The sequence below is a fragment of the Lepisosteus oculatus genome, chromosome 18, assembly GCF_040954835.1.
Source record: "Lepisosteus oculatus isolate fLepOcu1 chromosome 18, fLepOcu1.hap2, whole genome shotgun sequence".
In the NCBI taxonomy this organism is placed as follows: Eukaryota; Metazoa; Chordata; class Actinopteri; order Semionotiformes; family Lepisosteidae; genus Lepisosteus; species Lepisosteus oculatus.
Genome location: NC_090713.1, coordinates 9,904,938 through 9,925,096, shown reverse-complemented (window position 1 = coordinate 9,925,096; position 20,159 = coordinate 9,904,938). Strand labels below are relative to the sequence as shown.

At 41.2% G+C, this 20,159-nt stretch overlaps 1 long non-coding RNA gene and 1 gene segment (V, D, J or C); both read right to left on the bottom strand.

Annotated features, from left to right (window-relative positions):
- Positions 1 to 1,456: 1,456 nt before the first annotated feature.
- Positions 1,457 to 20,159, bottom strand: part of LOC138223976 (Ig lambda-3 chain C region-like) — a 46,339-nt gene continuing 27,636 nt past the window's right edge. Inside the window, 1 exon segment of the C gene segment in view lies at positions 1,457 to 2,005. Within this exon segment, the coding sequence occupies positions 1,677 to 2,005 (329 nt within the window).
- LOC138223981 (uncharacterized) lies at positions 8,346 to 13,208 on the bottom strand. Its single transcript, XR_011182370.1, has 3 exons — positions 12,720 to 13,208; positions 12,044 to 12,364; positions 8,346 to 8,895 (listed from the first exon to the last, which is right to left on the bottom strand). It is a non-coding gene; the product is annotated as an uncharacterized lncRNA (long non-coding RNA).

The window sequence follows — 20,159 nt, the reverse complement described above, 5'->3', positions numbered from 1 at the left end:
TCAAACAAGGATGCAAAGTAAGTAACTAAAACGGAAATAATACAGGATGGAAAATAAAAATTGATGCTGTAACCAAACTGTTCTGGGTATCTAGAATATATCACCCTGGTAGTTGAGGCCCAAACTCTAGGCACATTTAAGAAAACTTTTAGATTCAATTTGCTACTAAACTGTCAAATAAGCAGGATGAGCCAACTGGCCTCCTGTTGGACACTTCTGGGTATCTCCAGCCTCCTCAGGACCCTGCTGTCTGACTCTTCATTGAGCTGGCCTGAGGTCTCATTATAAGACCATATTCCTTATTCTGATTTATATCAGATGTGATACATGTATTCTGGTGATATATACTTATGGGGTGTGTAAACGTTACTACTAGATAAATAGATATGAAATGCAAAGACATGTTGCAAAATGTATACAAACTACGAAAGATTAGAAACAGGACAAGTAACGGCAGGACAAGCACAGAATGGCTCTTGTGTGCTGACTCTTTTTGTCACTATGCAGGAAAAACAATTGTTAATTTGATAACACTGTGGTACTGTAGATCCTAGCGTGTCAGTGCTCAGTTTGCAACTCACAGTAATGTGAAAAGTTTCACAGTGTCAGTACTCAATACACATATAATATATATAATCTCTCATTCTTCCCCCTCCTCTCTGTTCAAGCCCAGCTGTCGCTTCTCTTTGCTCTCCAGCCTCCACCCCTGAGGTGGAACCAGATCCCCAGACACACCTGTGTGTCTCCAGCCTCCTCAGGCCCCTGCTGTCTCGACTCTGCATCGAGCTGACCTGCGGTTTCACTGAAGTCTCTGTCCCTTGAGCTGCACTGCTTTTAGTCACTGAATTGTTTGATAATAACCCATTAAAGAATATTTTTTAATCTATCCAATCTACATATCATGTTTTATAATGTATATTATATATTATTATGTACTGTATGATAATACTTGATATCCTCTCTCCCCAAGGATATCAGAGAGTCACCTTCTCTAATCTCCTTCAAATCCAGACTCAAAACCTTCTTCTTTAGATGAGCCTTTTCTGAACTGGTTCCATTCTTTACCCCTCTGCTCCTACTAGACTTAGTACCACCATCCACGGTCTCCTCTGTATATTGTAATTGTGTTTTATCTTGTGTATTCTTTTTATTTATTGTTGTTGTCATTCTGTAAAGTGCTTTGAGAAGCCACCTTTAAAGGCGCTATATAAAATAAAGTTTATTATTATTTTTAAGTTCTTTAATTTTTGGGTATCTTTGATGATGAAGATGTCAGGTAAATCAATTAAATTATTATTTTTATTGTAATAAGAAGACTCCCTGTCTTTCAGTTAAGAGCTGCCAGCTGCCTTTGGTATGGTGCCACAGGGTCAAACTGGGGCCTTTCTCAACCCGGAGATCTTATATTCCTTTTCAGAAAATCAAACGCATACAAAAAGAGTGACACAACTCCAGATTCTGACTTCAATATTTTATTTGAACATCTAGAGCGAAACAAACAATGAAAAATGTCCTAGACTACACAAACACACACCAGTTACCAGACAAGCTCTAGTGACGGCCGGAGGCTGAGACTAACATGCGAGGCTACTGAGCTGCTGCGTGGCTCGACAGGATCTGCAGACACACTGGGGCCGAGGGGAGGGCGGCTCTTCCCCTCTTCTCCCAGGACAGCATCATGCCGCGGCGCCCGTGCACTGACTCCTGCGGACGCTGTAGGAGGCCGGCGAGTTGTCGTGGGTCACCGTGCACACGTACTCCTCCTTGGCCTCCCACTCGGCCTTGCTCAGCTTCAGGGAGCTGCTGCGGCTGAACTTGCCATCCCTCCCCTCCTCAGCGCTGGTCAGGACCCCGCTGGTCACTTTGGAGCCGTCCACCGTCCATTCCACGCTGGCCCCCTCGGGGGAGTAGCCGCTGAGCAGGCAGAGCAGTGTGGCCGAGTTGGCGGACAGCTCACTGGGGGACGGGGGGAACAGCGACACTGTGGGCTTCACGGTGGCGCCAGCTAGGAGAGAGCAAGACAGAGCAGGGAAGAGAGTCAGGACTGGTGTACAACAGAAGACTGAGCCTCACTAACTTTGACAACACACACCGCACTTTGGGACTCCTAGAAACACCACATGCGCTTCTAAACAAAGATCAGGTTTCCTTCTACTCCTGTATCTGTAGTTTTGAAACCCAACAATTAACATCAATACATATATTTTAAAGTTACACATATCATAAATGAGAATGCTTTCAAAGAAGCCCCTTGACATCCTCAGATCAATGTGCTACAGAGTAGCCTAGTGAGCAGGACAGGTCTCTGCTTGTTTGGAGCCTTTCTGAGGTTCTGATGACTCGTCACTGGAATCGTGGCGCCTGAGTTCTCTGCACCAGGTTTCCTGGACCAGCCTTGACTCCAAGCTGTGACCCTGAGCAGCCTGTTCGCCTCTGATACAGAGAGAACAGGTCTGCTGAATCAGCCAGCCCAGTTTCCAATGAGTTCACTGACACTTAGACAGAGCCACCAAGTGAACTAACTCCCCATTCTACCTGCTGCTGAAATTCAGAATCAACAAATAGTGATTATTTTAGGAGGAGTGTCTGCATGAAAGACTTGAAATAAGCCAATGTAGAATCTTCTCAATTTAAAGACAACATGTATTAATATATCTGCAACACATATCACTTCACTGGATCTTATTAAACATTATACTGTAAGTGTCACTTCTCTGCGCTGTAAACTAAACTTCAGCTGTGGAGGTATTTGTTAGCTGAGACTGAAAAAAGCACAGGCTGATGTTGGTCTGGACTCGATGTCTAGTGTTAGAATAATTTTCATTTGTTACAACTTGTGACAAGAATTGTGTAAACATAACATACTTGCAATGTATACGCACTTTAAGATGATTTTTAAAGTGTCTATGTCAATTGAAGTTTAATACTATCGTTAGGCATTACTAAAAAATACCAACTGTGCTGGATCTGTCATCGGTGTTCCACTACATGCTCTAATGAGCAGCTCAAGAAACAGCTGCAACAAAACCTGAAGATTTAAGTTCAAATACTTTCCCAAGGTTCATGAAATAACTTCAAAGTTTTTGATCCTGTGCTGATCTGTATATTAGAAGTAATCAATTTCTATATTTATAAAAATAATTTATAAAAGACTTACCAGCAGTTTGTCCGTGATTAAGTTTTCAAAAAATATGAATATACTGTAGGGCTTTATACTTATATCAACGTCATTATTATTTTAATTACTACTATAATAAGGATGATTAATCAACTGAAATTAATTTTATTTAATATTGAAAATAATGATGATGATTTGTAAATTCCAACTATATTCTGGTGTTACTAGAAGTAGTAGACATTAAATTTTGAGAATTTCTTTCTTTAAATCATGTCTCTGTCTAAGGAGAAAGCAGCAGTATCTTTAGAAAACCATACTTCTCAACTGGGGTTAATTTTAAAATGCCAACTAACCTCACCCTCAACAGTGACAGCAGCCCCTTGTTCGGTTAGATTCTGTTGCCTACAGATCAGTATTGAAAAAGAGCTTTACTTCTGAAGAAGCTCAAAACAGTCCAGCAATTCCTTTTAAACATATTTAAAAACTGCACTTCAGAGCCTAAAGAGGTTTTGCTTTTCTCTGTTAAGAAAATACAATAAAAGAAAAAAGAAACAGTGGTCTTCACCAGTCCTATCAGAACGTTAAGAGAAGTGATAAAACTGCAGTCTTTATATCAAATCGCTCTGGGAATAGGAATTCAATAGAATTAGAAGCAGCAGTACTAGTGGAGTTTTGTCTGTTTGTTTTTAGAATGCATAGAAAATTAAAGTTTGTAAGTGAAGTGCCTGACCTTGACTTACTTTTAGCGACCTGGCACAAAATACAAGGATAAGAAAACAATAAAACAGATTCCAGTCACTGACACTATGAGTGGAAATATTCTTACCTGTTTGAACATCATTAAAAAAAGAATAATAGTATTTTTGAATTTATGACCACAATTAAGAGAAGAAAAGCTGGGGTTTATGTAGAGTTCAGAAGACTGGAGCAAACTGTTCCCTGAAGAACACAACACACAACTGATTGTGATTATTACAGCTGAACATGTCACATAGGACACTGATTCAAAAGTAAACAGGTTCTAAAGTATAATGTAACAGCACAGTCTGGCTCCAGGAGAAATTAAAGATTCTATACTGCTGAAATGTAAAAATTCCAGAACTTCAAAGCCTGTTGAATTGAGAGAAAGAAGAGAAGTCACTTACATTTCACCACCACCTTGGTTCCTTGTCTGAAAGTGCTCCACAGTGTTTTATTACCGTAGAGAGGCTGTACAAAAACCTCCAGAGAAAGCACCCAGCTCTCCAGTGCACTGCCTGCTCTATGATCATTTGGATTCCAAAACTTTAATATCTCAGTTTAGTTAATAGTGATATTACTGTGCTGCTTCAAAATACCTCTTTTGTAAGTGAACATGCTGAGTTTGAGTCTTTCCTTTTTTGTTTCTATAATTAAGAGCATTAATTAAACTGTACATTCACATTTCTTAACAAAGAAAGTTTGTGTGAAAGCTTATTTTCCCTGTGAAAGAATCAGCGTTAATTTTATGAACCAGCCCAGAAGACTGGGTCACCCAAGATCGTTGAGGATCATGAGAGAGGAAAATGCCGCAGAAGAAGCTCGACTGAAGCAGCTTTTGTCCTGTCAAGATTTCCCTACTCTTCCACAAATATTCTGTACTGTACATCAGTTAAGAATGACCAAGATCAGGAGGCACAAAGCACACTGGATCACAGTTAAAACATAATAATAACATTTGAAAAGACAAGAAAAGTCTCCTGAGTTGAAAGAAAGAAGAGAAGTCACTTACATTTCACCACCACCTTGGTTCCTTGCCCGAAAGTCCACCACAGTGTTTTATTACCATAGAGACGCTGTACAAAAACCTCCTGCTGCTGCAGAGAGCAGACCCTGCTCTTCAACACGCTGCCTACTGCCAATAATGCTTTTCTTTAAGCTTTGCAGTTATAACATGTTATTTCTCTTTATCACATTTTTAAATGCACTTTATTTTCAAGGATAAACATGAGGGTTATCACTATCCTATGGATTCAAGTATGGATGAAGTGCAGGACGCTTACAGAGAGACTTTCACAGGTTTCTGTTTCACAGTTAAATGTTATCCTCATTCATATCCTTAAAGACATCATACATGTTAAATGTAGCAAATGACAATGAAAATAGAACAAAGTATTATTGAATTGATGACCACTTTTAAGAGAAGAAAAGTTGGGGTTTATTTAGAGTTCAAAAGACTGGAGCAAACTTCACTTTGAAAGGCAGCCTGCTGTTGCATTTTAGCCAAATGTCACTAAACAAGGACATCCTGCCTGAACCTGAGGCCTGAATGTAAACTGTAAATTAAAGGTATCTGGGTACAGTATATGTATAAATCAAGGTTGTTTAATTTGTCTTTGCTGAGAGAAGCATTTGTAATGTAAAATCTGTGCAGCGCAGTATATCCACCAGATGCACTGCTGAAGTTTTAGTAGATTGTGTAACACCTGGAGGTCATTTCTGATCACAGACTATTCGTGACTCACATGTGACTTATGTCTCTTTCCTCAGGATTGTGATGAAATGTATTCCAAGATGAATCCCCAGTCCAATAAAAATAATAATTCTCCAGAATATTTTTAAAAAAACATCCAAAGACCACACATTCCAAATATGAAACATTGATTTCAGTTCCATGTAAGGTCAGTAAAGAATGCAGTTTCCAATGTAAGTTATTCCCATGAAATACAGTCAAGAATGGACTTTGGACCAAGGGGTTTCAGGATCATTCAGTCATTTTTTGTAATATCCTTCAGGATTCATTAGAAGTTCTAAAGCAAAAGGTCACTCCGTGATTTATGGAATGTGTCCAGCATTCTTGTTGTTCTCTTAGAAACAATTTTAGCCCAGTGTCTGCTCCTGTCTTGTGTGTTGCTCACTCTGTCCAGCATGGATTGGACAGAAGCCATGTGTCAAAGACTAATTTCATTTGACACAAAGATCAAATCAAGCTGGATCTCCAAGACTCCGTGATGATGTCTCTCTTTGTATTTATCCAATGATGTGTCCGACTTCCACAAGTTAATAAGTCAGGAAATGGCCTTTAATTCATCCTCATCCTGGATAAACAAAGACATTGAATACATGAGTATCCTCTTCTAGGATACAAGAGACAACATTGCTCTTGCCAAGTGATAAATCTCCTTGATCCTAACGATGACTTCAGTAATAAAATAAACTGCTGGTTGGATTATCAATCTGATCCATAATCCATTAAGACTCTTTCAAAAGATTCCTCCTCCATGTTATGGTCAGTGTCTTTCTGCATTTCATTCAGATCTTGCCTTGACTAGGCATGCTCTTTGTTTCCATTTCCTATCCTAACACACCACCAACAAAACAACAATCCCCTTGTGAAGTAAGTAAGAGCCGTGAAGAACACAAGCAACCCTTTTAAGGCTGGAGTACTGAAGTGATCCTAGAAGATTCTCCCAACAGATCCCCCTGGTTTCTGCCTGGTTTACCAATTAATATATATCTTACAGTCCTGCAGCCTTCCTGCCCAGTGCCAGTGTTTCAAGAGCACAGAAACTGTGCACATCGAATCCCTTCTTAAATTGTAAGTTCACTGGTGCTTTGCACACACAGGTGTTAACATGGGTTGTTGACTATGGCTACAGTTGAAATAACAGTAATTAAATGCACCACAGATTACAAACAGTAAAAAGCTATTCAGGCAACCTCACTATCTAAAACAGCAAGATCACATATTAAACTGCAGAACCATTGTCTGTGAACTTCAATTGATACTGTCTGTTTTTGGAAGAGAGATTGTAAAAGGCTTGATCTTCTATTTTGTAGTTTTAGTAGATTGTATAACACCTGGTATGTGTACATACTGTGTTGTGATGTACAAGATGTTACAACATGATGTGTTGAAAAGCTATAATTTTTCTCACATGGAAACTAATTCTTTTCTTAAAAAATGTGATCAAGATAAATATTCAGTAATACAAAAAAAACAAAGAATGTGAAAAATCTAGATAGATTTCACAATTGTTTGTGAAAGAAGCTGTCTCCTGCTTTCTTCCTGTATCCTCAAATCCTTGTTTGGAAAAATGATGAACTCTCAAGTTTCAAGGCTAAAACTGGAAAGGTTGGGATTTAATTAATGTTCAGTTTATGAATCATACATAAGTAATATTCCAGACAGGCTAGCCTTCTCAAGTTGGAAGAAATTGCACTGTAAAATTCTGTAAACCTATTTCTTATATAACAAAGCTGATGTTTTCTTTGCTGCTCTAAAAATATTGTCTGACACCTCTTTCACTGCAATTTTGTGAAGACAGGTGTGTGTATTTTTCAGGGTATCTGTGAATATTGCGATGTTTTATTCATTCAGGTGCTTGTAATGACCTCATACAAAAGGAACAAAACAGTGGCTCAGATCCCTTGAGTCACATTGCAAATTGGGGTATAGTCTGGGGTCAATTCACACTGAAGAACATCAGACACAATCAAATTTCAAAAACACATATCATTCTTTAAAACTGGCTAAAGGAAGAGCTTTTAGCACGTACATGTAAATGACAGATTCCTGATCTACTATCTACTGATCTACAGATCTACTGATCTACTATCCCAAGAGGTTAGTGATCCACTAACCTAAAATGATTTGCATTAACAGGTAGTAGCCCTTACAGCAGCACACATTTGACAGTAATTCGTTTTTAATCTGCTGCTCAGAGGGTCAGTCTTCACTCTGGGATGAGCCGAGTGTGAGTGTGTATCATAGCCAACTTTACCACAGGGCACACACACAAGGGAATATCCACAGGGAATAATACCCAAGAAGGTTTCTGGAGTGTTCAGTGAAAATTTGGCTTCACCGTCCTGGTCCTTTTGGCCAGAGGACGGGGAGGCAGGGACCCCCTGCAGAGTGAGGAGTGACCAAGGGGCAGCTGCAGAGGTAGAGATGGTGTGGAGGAGGGATGTAAAAAGATGTATGAGAGGGAGATAAGGGGATCACATACAGTATTTATAATGTTTTAGGTGAGGAAGTGACGTCAGAGGTGATTTTGAATTACTGAGAGCTGAGTCTGATTGAACTTGGCTCTTGTCATCCCTCCTGAACTTTTTTTCTAAACTCCATTCATTAGCACACTGTGTAAAAATGATCCCCAGCAGTAGATGAATCTTGAAGAATAAAGCATTAGTAACTCCACCAGTTTAGCTACAGGAGTCTAATATGAGACAAAATGTTTGTCAATAATACTCAGAACATTGATGCTTATGATCCAAAAACTCTTTATTACTCTGACTGTTGTGTCACTAGCAGCAACAGACCATTTCCACACTCAGACATGAGCAGAGCTCTGAGAGGGGTCTAACACAAACAGCTCACTGGCTCAAGACAAAGGGCCACACAGGCGAGGGGGTGAGAGCCTTCTGCTTCTGAATCACAGTATGCACAGGTTATAGATAAACACCACTATCTGCAGTTCTAATCTGGGAATGAAGCTGGGAATCCGGGCTGGGCTATTCTGTACACTCGGATTTCTTCAGGGGTAATGAGACGGGAGTCTACGAGCTGTGGGTGGCCTCACAGACCACAGTGCCCACTGAGGACCACTCTGACAGTGTCAGGGTGCTGCTCCAGCTGTACAGGCCAGTGCCGTCCAGGAGGCCGGGGGTCTTGGTGACTTTGCTGGTCCACTGTCCACTACAGGCTCCAGCCAGACAGGAAGTCCCTGCTGGCCAGACCCAGTGGCGTGGCCAACTTCTTCTCCGACAGCTCCCTGCTGGAGGGAGCCAGGATGTCAGCGAGGGCCTAGTGTCACCTGGGAGAAAAGCAACATGGAGTGAGACTGGAGAGATGAGACACATCGTAGGACAGCAATGAGAGGTTTGGGAGAACCAGACATTAAGAAATAAAGATACATTTCACACAGGAATCAAGGGACATTTGAGCTAAAATGATCCCTCACACTTGTCCGACCTCATTTAGAATACTGAGATCCTAGAAGCATAAATAAATCAATTCAATGTGTGTAAGGAAGAGATAATTTCATCTCCAGTCTCAGATGGAGGATCTTATCATGACCAATTGGGTGAGATCTTAAAAAGCTTTTATCTGTGCTGTAACTTGCAGGGCATGTCTCAGAGAATGGGACATCCAGCTTGGGTCTGATACCTCCCTACCTCCCCAACACCAGGTTTGTGGTTCAGGTGCCCTCGCAAGACCTCTCAGTACAGGGGTCAGGAAGATGCACAGCAGTTTCATGGCAACGTCTGGGACAAACTTCCCCCCAAGGGTAGCGGCCTGTACAGTACATTATCTTTTCTGCTTCCAAACCAATAGAAAATGAAACATCATTCTCCCCACATAACAGTGTGGGATTGAGAAGGTGGGAGCTAGAAAATTCAAGATAGGCAAGAGCTTGACTTTAATCACCAGCACCTTCCCTATCAGGGAGAGTCTTACTGTCTTTCTGTTGCATGAGTTTCCATTTTGGATTGGTAGTTTGTTCTGCCAATTCACAGTTTCCAACCCGTCTCCAAAATATCTCCTCAGGATCTTAATCTCTCACATTTTCAGCTTCTTCTAGTTCCCATAAAAAAAATCTCACTCTTGGGTTTAATTTTTGCAGAGGAAGCCAAAGAGAAGCAATCACAACACTTCGAAGCCCTGCTGACTGACCCTGCTTTATTACCACCTCCTACTCTCTGTCACACAGTTGCTCACCACCAAACCACTGGAGTCCATTCTGTGGGGGGACTCATGGTTCTGCTGCTGACAGAGTTACAGACGGCGACCCAGTGAGGAATCTAACTAGGAAGATCAACTACAGGGAAGAAACAACCACACAAAGGCAACATATGCGCATACAGCAGCACTAAGTCCTTTTCCAGCAGCCCATCTAGGGCACAAGCTGCACAATTCATGTCTTGCCACTGCCTGCAGTAGCACATCAGGGCCACTAATATACGTACACTATACAGTGCCTTGCGAAAGTATTCGGCCCCCTTGAACTTTTTAACCTTTTGCCACATTTCAGGCTTCAAACATAAAGATATAAATTTTTTATTTTATGTGAAGAATCACCAACAAGTGGGACACAATTGTGAAGTGGAACGAAATCTATTGGATTTTTGAAACTTTTTTAACTAATAAAAAAATGAAAAGTGGGGCGTGCAAAATTATTCGGCCCCCTTGCGTTAATACTTTGTAGAGCCACCTTTTGCTGCGATTACAGCTGCAAGTCGCTTGGGGTATGTCTCTATCAGTTTTGCACATCGAGAGACTGAAATTCTTGCCCATTCTTCCTTGCAAAACAGCTCGAGCTCAGTGAGGTTGGATGGAGAGCGTTTGTGAACAGCAGTTTTCAGCTCTTTCCACAGATTCTCGATTGGATTCAGGTCTGGACTTTGACTTGGCCATTCAAACACCTGGATACGTTTATTTGTGAACCATTCCTTTGTAGATTTTGCTGTATGTTTGGGATCATTGTCTTGTTGGAAGATAAATCTCCGTCCCAGTTTCAGGTCTTTTGCAGACTCCAACAGGTTTTCATCCAGAATGGTCCTGTATTTGGCTGCATCCATCTTCCCCTCAATTTTAACCATCTTCCCTGTCCCTGCTGAAGAAAAGCAGGCCCAAACCATGATGCTGCCACCACCATGTTTGACAGTGGGGATGGTGTGTTGAGGGTGATGAGCTGTGTTGCTTTTACGCCAAACATATCGTTTTGCATTGTGGCCAAAAAGTTCGATTTTGGTTTCATCTGACCAGAGCACCTTCTTCCACATGTTTGGGGTGTCTCCCAGGTGGCTTGTGGCAAACTTTAGACGAGACTTTTAATGGATATCTTTGAGAAATGGCTTTCTTCTTGCCACTCTTCCATAAAGGCCAGATTTGTGCAGTGTAAGACTGATTGTTGTCCTATGGACAGACTCTCCCACCTCAGCTGTAGTTCTCTGCAGTTCATCCAGAGTGATCATGGGCCTCTTGGCTGCATCTCTGATCAGTCTTCTCCTTGTCTGAGCTGAAAGTTTAGAGGGACGGCCAGGTCTTGGTAGATTTGCAGTGGTCTGATACTCCTTCCATTTCAAGATGATCGCTTGCACAGTGCTCCTTGGGATGTTTGAAGCTTGGGAAATCTTTTTGTATCCAAATCCGGCTTTAAACTTCTCCACAACAGTATTACGGACCTGCCTGGTGTGTTCCTTGGTCTTGATGATGCTCTCTGCGCTTTCAACAGAACCTTGAGACTATCACAGAGCAGGTGCATTTATACAGAGACTTGATTACACACAGGTGGATTCTATTTATCACCATCAGTCATTTAGGACAACATTGGATCATTCAGAGATCCTCGCTGAACTTCTGGAGTGAGTTTGCTGCACTGAAAGTAAAGGGGCCGAATAATTTTGCACGCCCCACTTTTCATTTTTTTATTAGTTAAAAAAGTTTCAAAAATCCAATAGATTTCGTTCCACTTCACAATTGTGTCCCACTTGTTGGTGATTCTTCACATAAAATAAAAAATTTATATCTTTATGTTTGAAGCCTGAAATGTGGCAAAAGGTTGAAAAGTTCAAGGGGGCCGAATACTTTCGCAAGGCACTGTATATGTCACTATATACATATATGAGTTTACATACACAGATTGCTCAATAAAGCGCTACAGTATATCTTCTGTACCTATCAAGACATCTAATAATTCTAATTATAAATCAAACAGTTGTGTCGGTGAAAATAAAGTGGTGTGAAGTTTCATACGCAGCTGTACAAAACCTGCACAAAACTGCTCTTTCCCAGCCCTCCACTGCCAATGTCTTCCTTTCAGTTCTTCTTTCTTATTCATACTTAATTTTCTTTCTCTGCTATTAGACTAGAAGCTGTATTGATGTGCAGTATTGAAATAATTATCACTAAGACTTACAGTACATCTCAGACTGATGTCTCCACCGCCACAACAGACATACCTGATAATATGCAACCAATATGCATGTGGTTGTGTTCTTGTATCACACATCCTTTTGAGTCCATCCATCATCAGAAAGTCTCTTATTCCTGGTCCAGAGTCTAATCTGGAGGTCTACGCGCAAGGAGGGACAGCAGCTTGAATGCCAGTCCATCACAGCAAACTTTGATACCAGCAGACAGGGGCAATAACTTGCAGAGATCGATTATTCCAGCAATCAGGGCTCAGGAAGGCGAGAAGAACTGGAGGACAAAGACAAATCCTCCTTGATCAGAGTGAGAACATCCAGACTCCACACAGAAGGCATCCCAGGACCAGAGAGCTGTGAGGACAAATTTGCAATACAGTCAGATATACATCATGCTTTTAAAATATAGTAAAATGAAAGCCAACTCTCATCGAAAATGTCCTTAAAATTTCCAGAAAGATATGATATAAATTATACAATGTTCATTTAATATGATATGCTGAACATGCCTCCTCATAATAGACACACTTTATAAGATCATTTTGCATTGTCACCTACAGTACATACTGTATGTTAGTTCATTTCACATTTCAACAAAAAGTGAGAAAGAATTAATCACATTCAGTGCCAACATGGTATTTCACAGATAAATTACTCAACACTGCTGCTCACAAGCCAGTGAAATCCAGTTTAATTTGTTTTAAATTACCTGTAATTCAGTCTGTTTAATTTAGTCTGTTTTGCTTTCGGCAGAACCACAGAACGAAGGCAGAATGACAATCACAGAACGGCAGTAAAGAAACAATCCCAGAAGAAGAGATTGCAATCACAGAGCAGCAGACTGACAGTCAGTTTCAGGGCAGCAGCAGAGGGAGAAACCACACGGCCAGATGGTCACTGCCTCCACCTGCCTCCCCTCACAGCCCTGAGCTGAAGCCCTGCTCATCTCCCCCAGCTCTGCCTCACAGGCTGCATCTTGCTGCGCTGGGGGAACTGCATGAGCTTAACAGAGCGTTACACTCCAGCGCCTTTCATCCTCCCAGACTTTCACTTTTAACACCCGCAGCCTGATCTTAAAGAGGGCAATCTGCCCCATTTACACACGGGCTCCCTTTCAGCAGGTGTGTGAGGCAGCCAGGAGGGTTAGAGACACCAAACACCTGGCTTCTGCACAAGATCCCACACATCGAAGATGAATGAGAGGAAGAGAAATGGAGATTCTTCCAGACCAAGCATAACAAACAAATGCTTTCAATTTCAGATTTTTCTAGGGTGAAAGTAAAATAAAAACGAGCTGCCACACAGTAATTATGATCCATCAGGTTGTAACAAACCCTTTCACTTCACGGCATTGTGGGTCTATAATCAGCTATTCAGTCATGGTGCTGAAGCTGATCCAACTGGGTGACGTCCAGCATACATTCTGGGAAGGATCTTGACAGTTTCATCAGAGAATCATGTTGTGTCAGGGGCTGCTCTCACATGAGCCACAGGTCACAGCTCACATGGAATTTCCTGGGTCATGGTTGATTGGTAGACCTGCAGGATGCTGGTAACCACAGTCCGGGGTCGTAATACGAAACAAATGGGGGTCACTGGGGAGGCGCTGTAGTCACGCACAAGGGCTGATCAGGAGACAGGGTGAGGTTCAGTCAAGTTAAAAGCCAGGGGTAAAGTCAACTGACACACAGAGATCAGAGCTGAAGGGAGATCAGGGAACACAGTCCGGAGGCAAAGGCAAGAGGCTTTCTCAGGTCGGGTTATTTACACTGAAGTGCACCTGGAATGGGCTGTGTAATCCTGGTCATTGTTAAGGGCTATCATAGAGTGTGCACACAGAGAGGGACCTGAAGCTCAGTTATGAATGAGGAAGGGGCTGAAGAGTGATGTGCTTTTTAGGCCAAAGTTTTAGGCTTAAGGCTGGCACTCTTCCCAAGAGGAGCAGAGGTGAAAAGGCATGAATGACACCAGCACTCCTCCCCTGCTCCAAGTAAGGCTATCTTCTAGGACAGCTTTCTCCCATAGTTAGTATTGCTGTGGAAGTTGGGGAAGTCAGGTATGACGATCATGTTCAAATCTGAGAATAGCTGATGTAAGACATTGTTTTTCCTGCTCTTTAACTCTTTTATTACTGAGCTATGTAAAAACAATCCAGTCAAGCAAAGGAAAATCTAAAAAAGAGATCAAACTTCAAAGGAAAAAGAGGATGAATCAAACAAAGAGATTATCATGAAAGTGAACAGTCTTACAGACAGTATTCGAAAGCAAATATTAGGAAAGAAATGAGATGAACAAAGTGTTCTGTGTTAGAAAACACTGGAGTGAACAAGAATCTAGAAGCTCATTTGTAACTACTAAGTATTTACAACTGAATAAATCTGGTGGGGAGTGGTAAAATAAAGAATATCTTACATACAGATGTACGAGACGAACCGAGGACGTACAGTACAGTATGTACAGTAACACAGGCTAACTTCACATTAGATTCACTCCTAATGAGATAGAGATGGATTATGAGCAAGAGTATGAGCAAGAAGGAGCCAAAATGCCAACCTGAAAAAAGCAGAAGACTCATTGTATGTGTCCTTTCTCAGTCTCCAGAAGAGTATATCACCCTGCAACTCACAACTCAGGTGTGAGCCTGGTCAGTAGCTGGAAGGGAGTCTCCTGGGAAAAAGTAAAATTGCTGTTGGAAGAGATATTAAAGGGACCAGCAGGGGGCAATCACCCTGTGGTCTGTGTGGGTCCTAATGCCCTAGTATAGTGACGGGGACGCCAGACTGTAAAAAGGAGCCATTCTTTGGATGAGTAAAACTGCAGTCCTGAGTCTCTGTGGTCATTAGAAATCCCATGGTGTTTCTTGAAGAATGCAGAGGTGTTACCCTGGCATCCTAGTATAATTTCCTGTTGGCCTCCTAATAATCCCCATCTATTAATTGCATCACTTTGTTCTCCTTATTATTATGTATCACTCTGTGAAAGCTTCTATACTTCTGATAATAATAATCTCCTGCATTTTCCACCTGAAGTCCTGGAGTGATTTTGAAGGTAAAAACAGTTCTGGATCAGCTGTCATTAAATCAAGTTGGAAACCCGACTGGAAACACAAATCACCCATCCCCAGCTTTAATCAGCAGTTTAGGACTGTGACCAGCCTGGAGTTGGTACCAGACTAATTTCCAGTTAATGTCCTGACTTGCGCTGCATTGGAGACTGATATCTTGTCCAGGAGACACTGACAGTGTGGCTGGAGTCTGAGTCATTGTAATCTCACCATCAGTCCTTGCAGAAACAACAGAAACAATGTGTATCAGACAGATCCCATTTTATTGTAATATATATATTTAAGTGAAAATACAAAACAAATGTAGAGAAAGGAACAATTAATAGGTTTATTCCATGCTGAAGAGAGAAGAAAGGAAACACAATGTTTTTCACAACCGAAGAAGGCTCCACTGCAGAAACATCGTGTTTCCTTTCTTCACTTTTCAGCATGGAATAAACCTTTAACTTGTTCCTTTGCAGCCTTCACATGCTGACGCACCAATCTACTTGAACTAAATGTAGATAAATATTTCTTTGACTCACCATACAGTAAGTGTAGAATAAAATAATCCAGGTGACTGAAATGACTGACACCATGGCTGATGTCTTTTCCTGATTTGAAAAAAATGTCAGAGTGGTGATGAGTCTTCAGATTTAAAACTGACTCCCTTTATGCAAACCACGCAGGCTTGTGGTCTAAGCAATTTGCATGTGCTGTAAGTCACCCTTTTGATTAATGATGTCAGTAAACTGTGGATTATGTGAATCTGTATTTTATTGGTCCGCTCTGTCTCAGTGCATCTTCCTGCTCTGTGGTGGCAGAGTGAACTGTTCTCCACTATACAGTATATCAATAAACAGAATGCAGTGATATAAGTAAAAAAAACACCTAACAGCACCTAACAACAGAACAAGAATATATCACTGACATCTAGCATCTAAAGTAAAGAATTACTCAAGATCACAATGCCTGTCCGCTTAAAGAAAAATCTTTTACTTCCTTCACTGGCTTGGTAATATATTCCATTTCTCATTTTCACCCAGACAGTAAATGGGCAGTATTTCTTAAAAAAGGGCAGTTAAACAATTTTAAGATATTTCTGTATGTTGAAAAGAAGTTCTGGGAGCATGGTGAAACTTTCTTTAGTTACTGAATTTCTAAAGGTAGAGGATATTGATTTGTAGAAACAGACAAGGAGTGTGAAAGGACTGTTTCACTTCAACAATCAGAGTGACAGGAAAGGCACTGAGAGGCACTGAGGTGTCTTCAAGGCAAAGCGCAGCCATCTGGGAAAGTGGTCCAAGTTATTTTACCTGCAGCTGCAAGAAACACCTGTAGGGGGAGACAAAGACACAGAAATCTGTTTTTATCCGTGTCAGAGGCCCAGCATTGAAACTCAATAATCCCTGTAGTCAGGCATTAAGAAATGATAGAGCTAACCCGAGGACATAGTTAAAAAGCACAGGACATGAAACATCTAACTCTAAACTAAAAGGGGTTAAACATCTTGTTAATATGACAAAATAAAAATAAAGCATGCGTGCAAAAATAAATGATAAATATATGATAAAATGTTTTTTTAATCACTTTTTGTGAAAAAAAAACAGGGCTTCTACTTTAGTTGTATATCTCTGGTTAGTAAGATCGCCAGTGTTGTATGTTTAACATTGTGATGAGTCTTGATATTTCAGAAAGATATAATTGTTTATCTTTTCATCCATTTTCTAACCACTTTATCCAGGCTAAATGTTAATCTGTGTCTCTTTTATTTATCTATGTGGTAATTCAATAGGGAGCAGGGCTTGCACAATCTGCCCCCTCCTTATTTCATTTAAGTTCAGCTGATGAAGTAATTTCTCACATCTGCGCCTGATCTGCTGTGCAGTGGGGTAGCTGGAGCAGAAGAGCTGACCTCATATGTACTTTATATGGCTCTTTGCAATCCTTTGGGATGAAAAAATATGAATACGGCTATGATTATTTAATTTGGACATGTAGCCCTCTCTTTTCTGAAGGGGCTTAATAATGTTTTCAAGCTCAACTCTGAATTTGAAGGTACTGTAAGACACAGATAGAAAATGATCCCTCCATTGGGGCCCTCTTTTCTGACTGCCCCATCATCTCATATCGCCAATCACCTAATCTGTGCAACCTTCTTGTTCACAGCTCCCTTGACTGCCCTCAGCAACCATCCACACTTTCCCGTGCAACAGAGCTCGCTGTATCACCTGCAAGTACACATCCAACACCACACTCATTCAAGACCCCTCAGGACAATTCCAGATCACCCAGATGGCATCTTGTACCTCCAGCAACCTTATTTACTGTATCTCTTGCAGTAAATGCCCAGCCATCTACATTGGAGTAACAGGAAGGAGACTCGGAGACCGCTTCAGAGAACACGTCAGGGCTGTGAAGATTAAAGATCTCTCCAAGCCCATTGTTTCTCATTTCACCTCTGATGACCACAACCACTCTAATCTCTCTGTCTGTGTTCTCAAAGACTGTTTTCCAAACTCATACATCAGAAAGACTACCTGGACCAAAATTATCCTGCAGCTAGCATCACACCTTCCCCCTTGTCTTAACGACAGACTACTCTTCTTTTAAATTTTCTCCATTCATTGGAAGTTTCATTTCACACCTCTCTATACCTATTCTGACTCCACACCTCTTGATTGGCCTCTCTTCCTGTCCCCTGCTCCCGCCTCTCACTCCTTCTCCCTCCCAGCCTTTGTTCTCCTGCTACATTACCTACTGCCTTGTCTCTCTCACACCTGAAGAAGGCTCCAAGGCCGAAACGTTGTGTTTTCTTTCTTCTTTTTTTTTTAGCATGGAATAAACCTATTACCTGTTCCTTTGCAGCCTACGCATGCTAACGAAGCTACCCCCCTGAACTACTATAGACAGAAAATGTTAGTTACTGTATTCCTGCAGTACATCTGAAATTTAATCATGGAAGAAATTTACTTTGCCAATGGAAATAAGAACATAAGACAGACTCAAATGCCTTTGTAGCCTATCTAGTCTGTTTGTTGCTTGAAAGACAAATGTCCTTGTCATTTTTAGCTTTTTGGCTCAAAAGGGAAGCTGGTTGTTGTCCAGGATTTGTCAGTGATATACTGTACACTGTTCATTTTCCCATTGATCCTGATAACATGATAACCCCTGATAACTTCACAGAGGGGATGGTGTAACTTCGCTGATGTGTAGTGTTTGATTTGAGCCATACATACAGTACAGTACCTCTGCCATTCAGGCCAAAATGTTCCACTTTAGTCTTGTCAGACCACAAGACTTTCTGCCATGTCTCTGTAGTATCTTCTAGATGTGGTTTTGCAAACTCTTTGCAGGCAAGGATATGGGTTTCTCAGCCAGGGTTTTTTCCTTGCAACCCTCCCATAGACGCTCTTTTTGTGGAAAGCTTTGTTGACCCATATACATTAACTTCCATCACAGCGACTGACTCCTGTAGCTCATTCAGTGTCACAGTTTGCCTTGCAGTAGCTTCTCTGATAAGTGCACTTCTAGTCTAGCAACTAAGTTTAGGGGGGCGGCCTGATCTAGGCAGTGTGGCTGTAGTTGCATACTTTTCCACTTCTGTACAATGGACTCCACTGAGCTCCACTGAGGCAATAGGCTTGTACCCTTCACCAGATTCCTCCTCCTTTCTATAATAAAATCTGACTTCTTTTCTCTACCATGCTGTAAGATCTCACAGAAAGAGGGGTATTTATATTTACAAAATAATTGACAACAGGTGACCCAGTAAATTCTTACACTGGTGGAGTCAATCAACAAATGATGTAACTTTTGAGGTAATGTACTGTATTCCACCTGTTTGAACTTGAGCTTGGGGTATGAATACAAGGGGTCTGAATACCTTTAAAATGAAATAATTTCAGTTTTTCATTTTTAGTGAATTGTGGAAAGGTTTTGGAACATTTATTTTGTTGATGTATATGTTTGATTAATTAATTGCGTTCAATTAATTTATCAATCACATATGCTTTTCTGTTAACTCCTCTTCTTTTCTTGTCCCTTAAAAACATCTTGGAAAATAAAAATGGAAAAGGATATTGGTCTAAATCATGCACTTTAAAAAGAACATTGGTCAAAATTTACTTTAAACCATTGAGCCAAACCCACAGCCCAGTGAGTGATTGAATATAGGAATGTGGGGAAGTCCCAGGGAGTTAGACTGAGCGGTTTGCCTCTTTATTGAACTTGTGTTTAAAACCTTTTTGAAGGTCTGAAGGTCTCCAGGAAAGCAGAAGAGAAGACAGAGATGATGGGATCTGAGCAGGCATTGAAGGTGCTCAGGAGGAGAGCATTTGTGCTCCAGCATGGGCTCTATCCTCTTAGATCTTTCAATATGTGGAGATATTGTACGGGAGGGAGTGGAGGAATAAAATCTGTCTGCTGAGAGCTAATGTTGAGCTGTGTGTCAATGCAGAAATGAAGTTCAAGTAACAGCAGGTGGAGGGATGAAGAGGACAAGACCAGGCCAATGGCTCTGTCTGTCTGCTGACAGTTGATGTTGAGCTGAGTGTCAAGGGCAGGGATGAAGCTCAAGCAACAGAAAGTGGAGGGATGAAGAGGATGATGCTGAAGTCCAGGAGCACAGGTTGGACTAATGAGCAGGGAGATGTTGACAAGCACTGCCTTGTTTTGGAGCTTCACGCTAAGAGAATAAATAGCCAGGCTGTTGAAGAAGCCCAGCCATCACAAGCTGATAATAGAGTGTGGAGGGCTGCTTTGATGGCCTCAAAATCCCAGTGCTGGAAAACCCAGATGTTGACAAGCGCTGTGCTGGAACACCCTGCTCTGGAAGAGATGTGGCCCCTAGAGACTGAGGGACAGGTTAAGCCAGGACCCGGCAGTGTATCTTGGAGATGGTCCCAATTGTTAAGATTGGAGAAAGTAAATTCTAATAAAAATGAAGTTCAACTGGAAAAAAAAAGGATTTGAATACTTGGCAGTGGTCTGGGGTTTTGTATTGAACATTGCTTACTGTGCATATTGCATTTTTGCCTAATAAAACATATTTTCTACATTTCCATGTATTTCATTTTTTTAAAATGTATCTATTATGATTAGGAT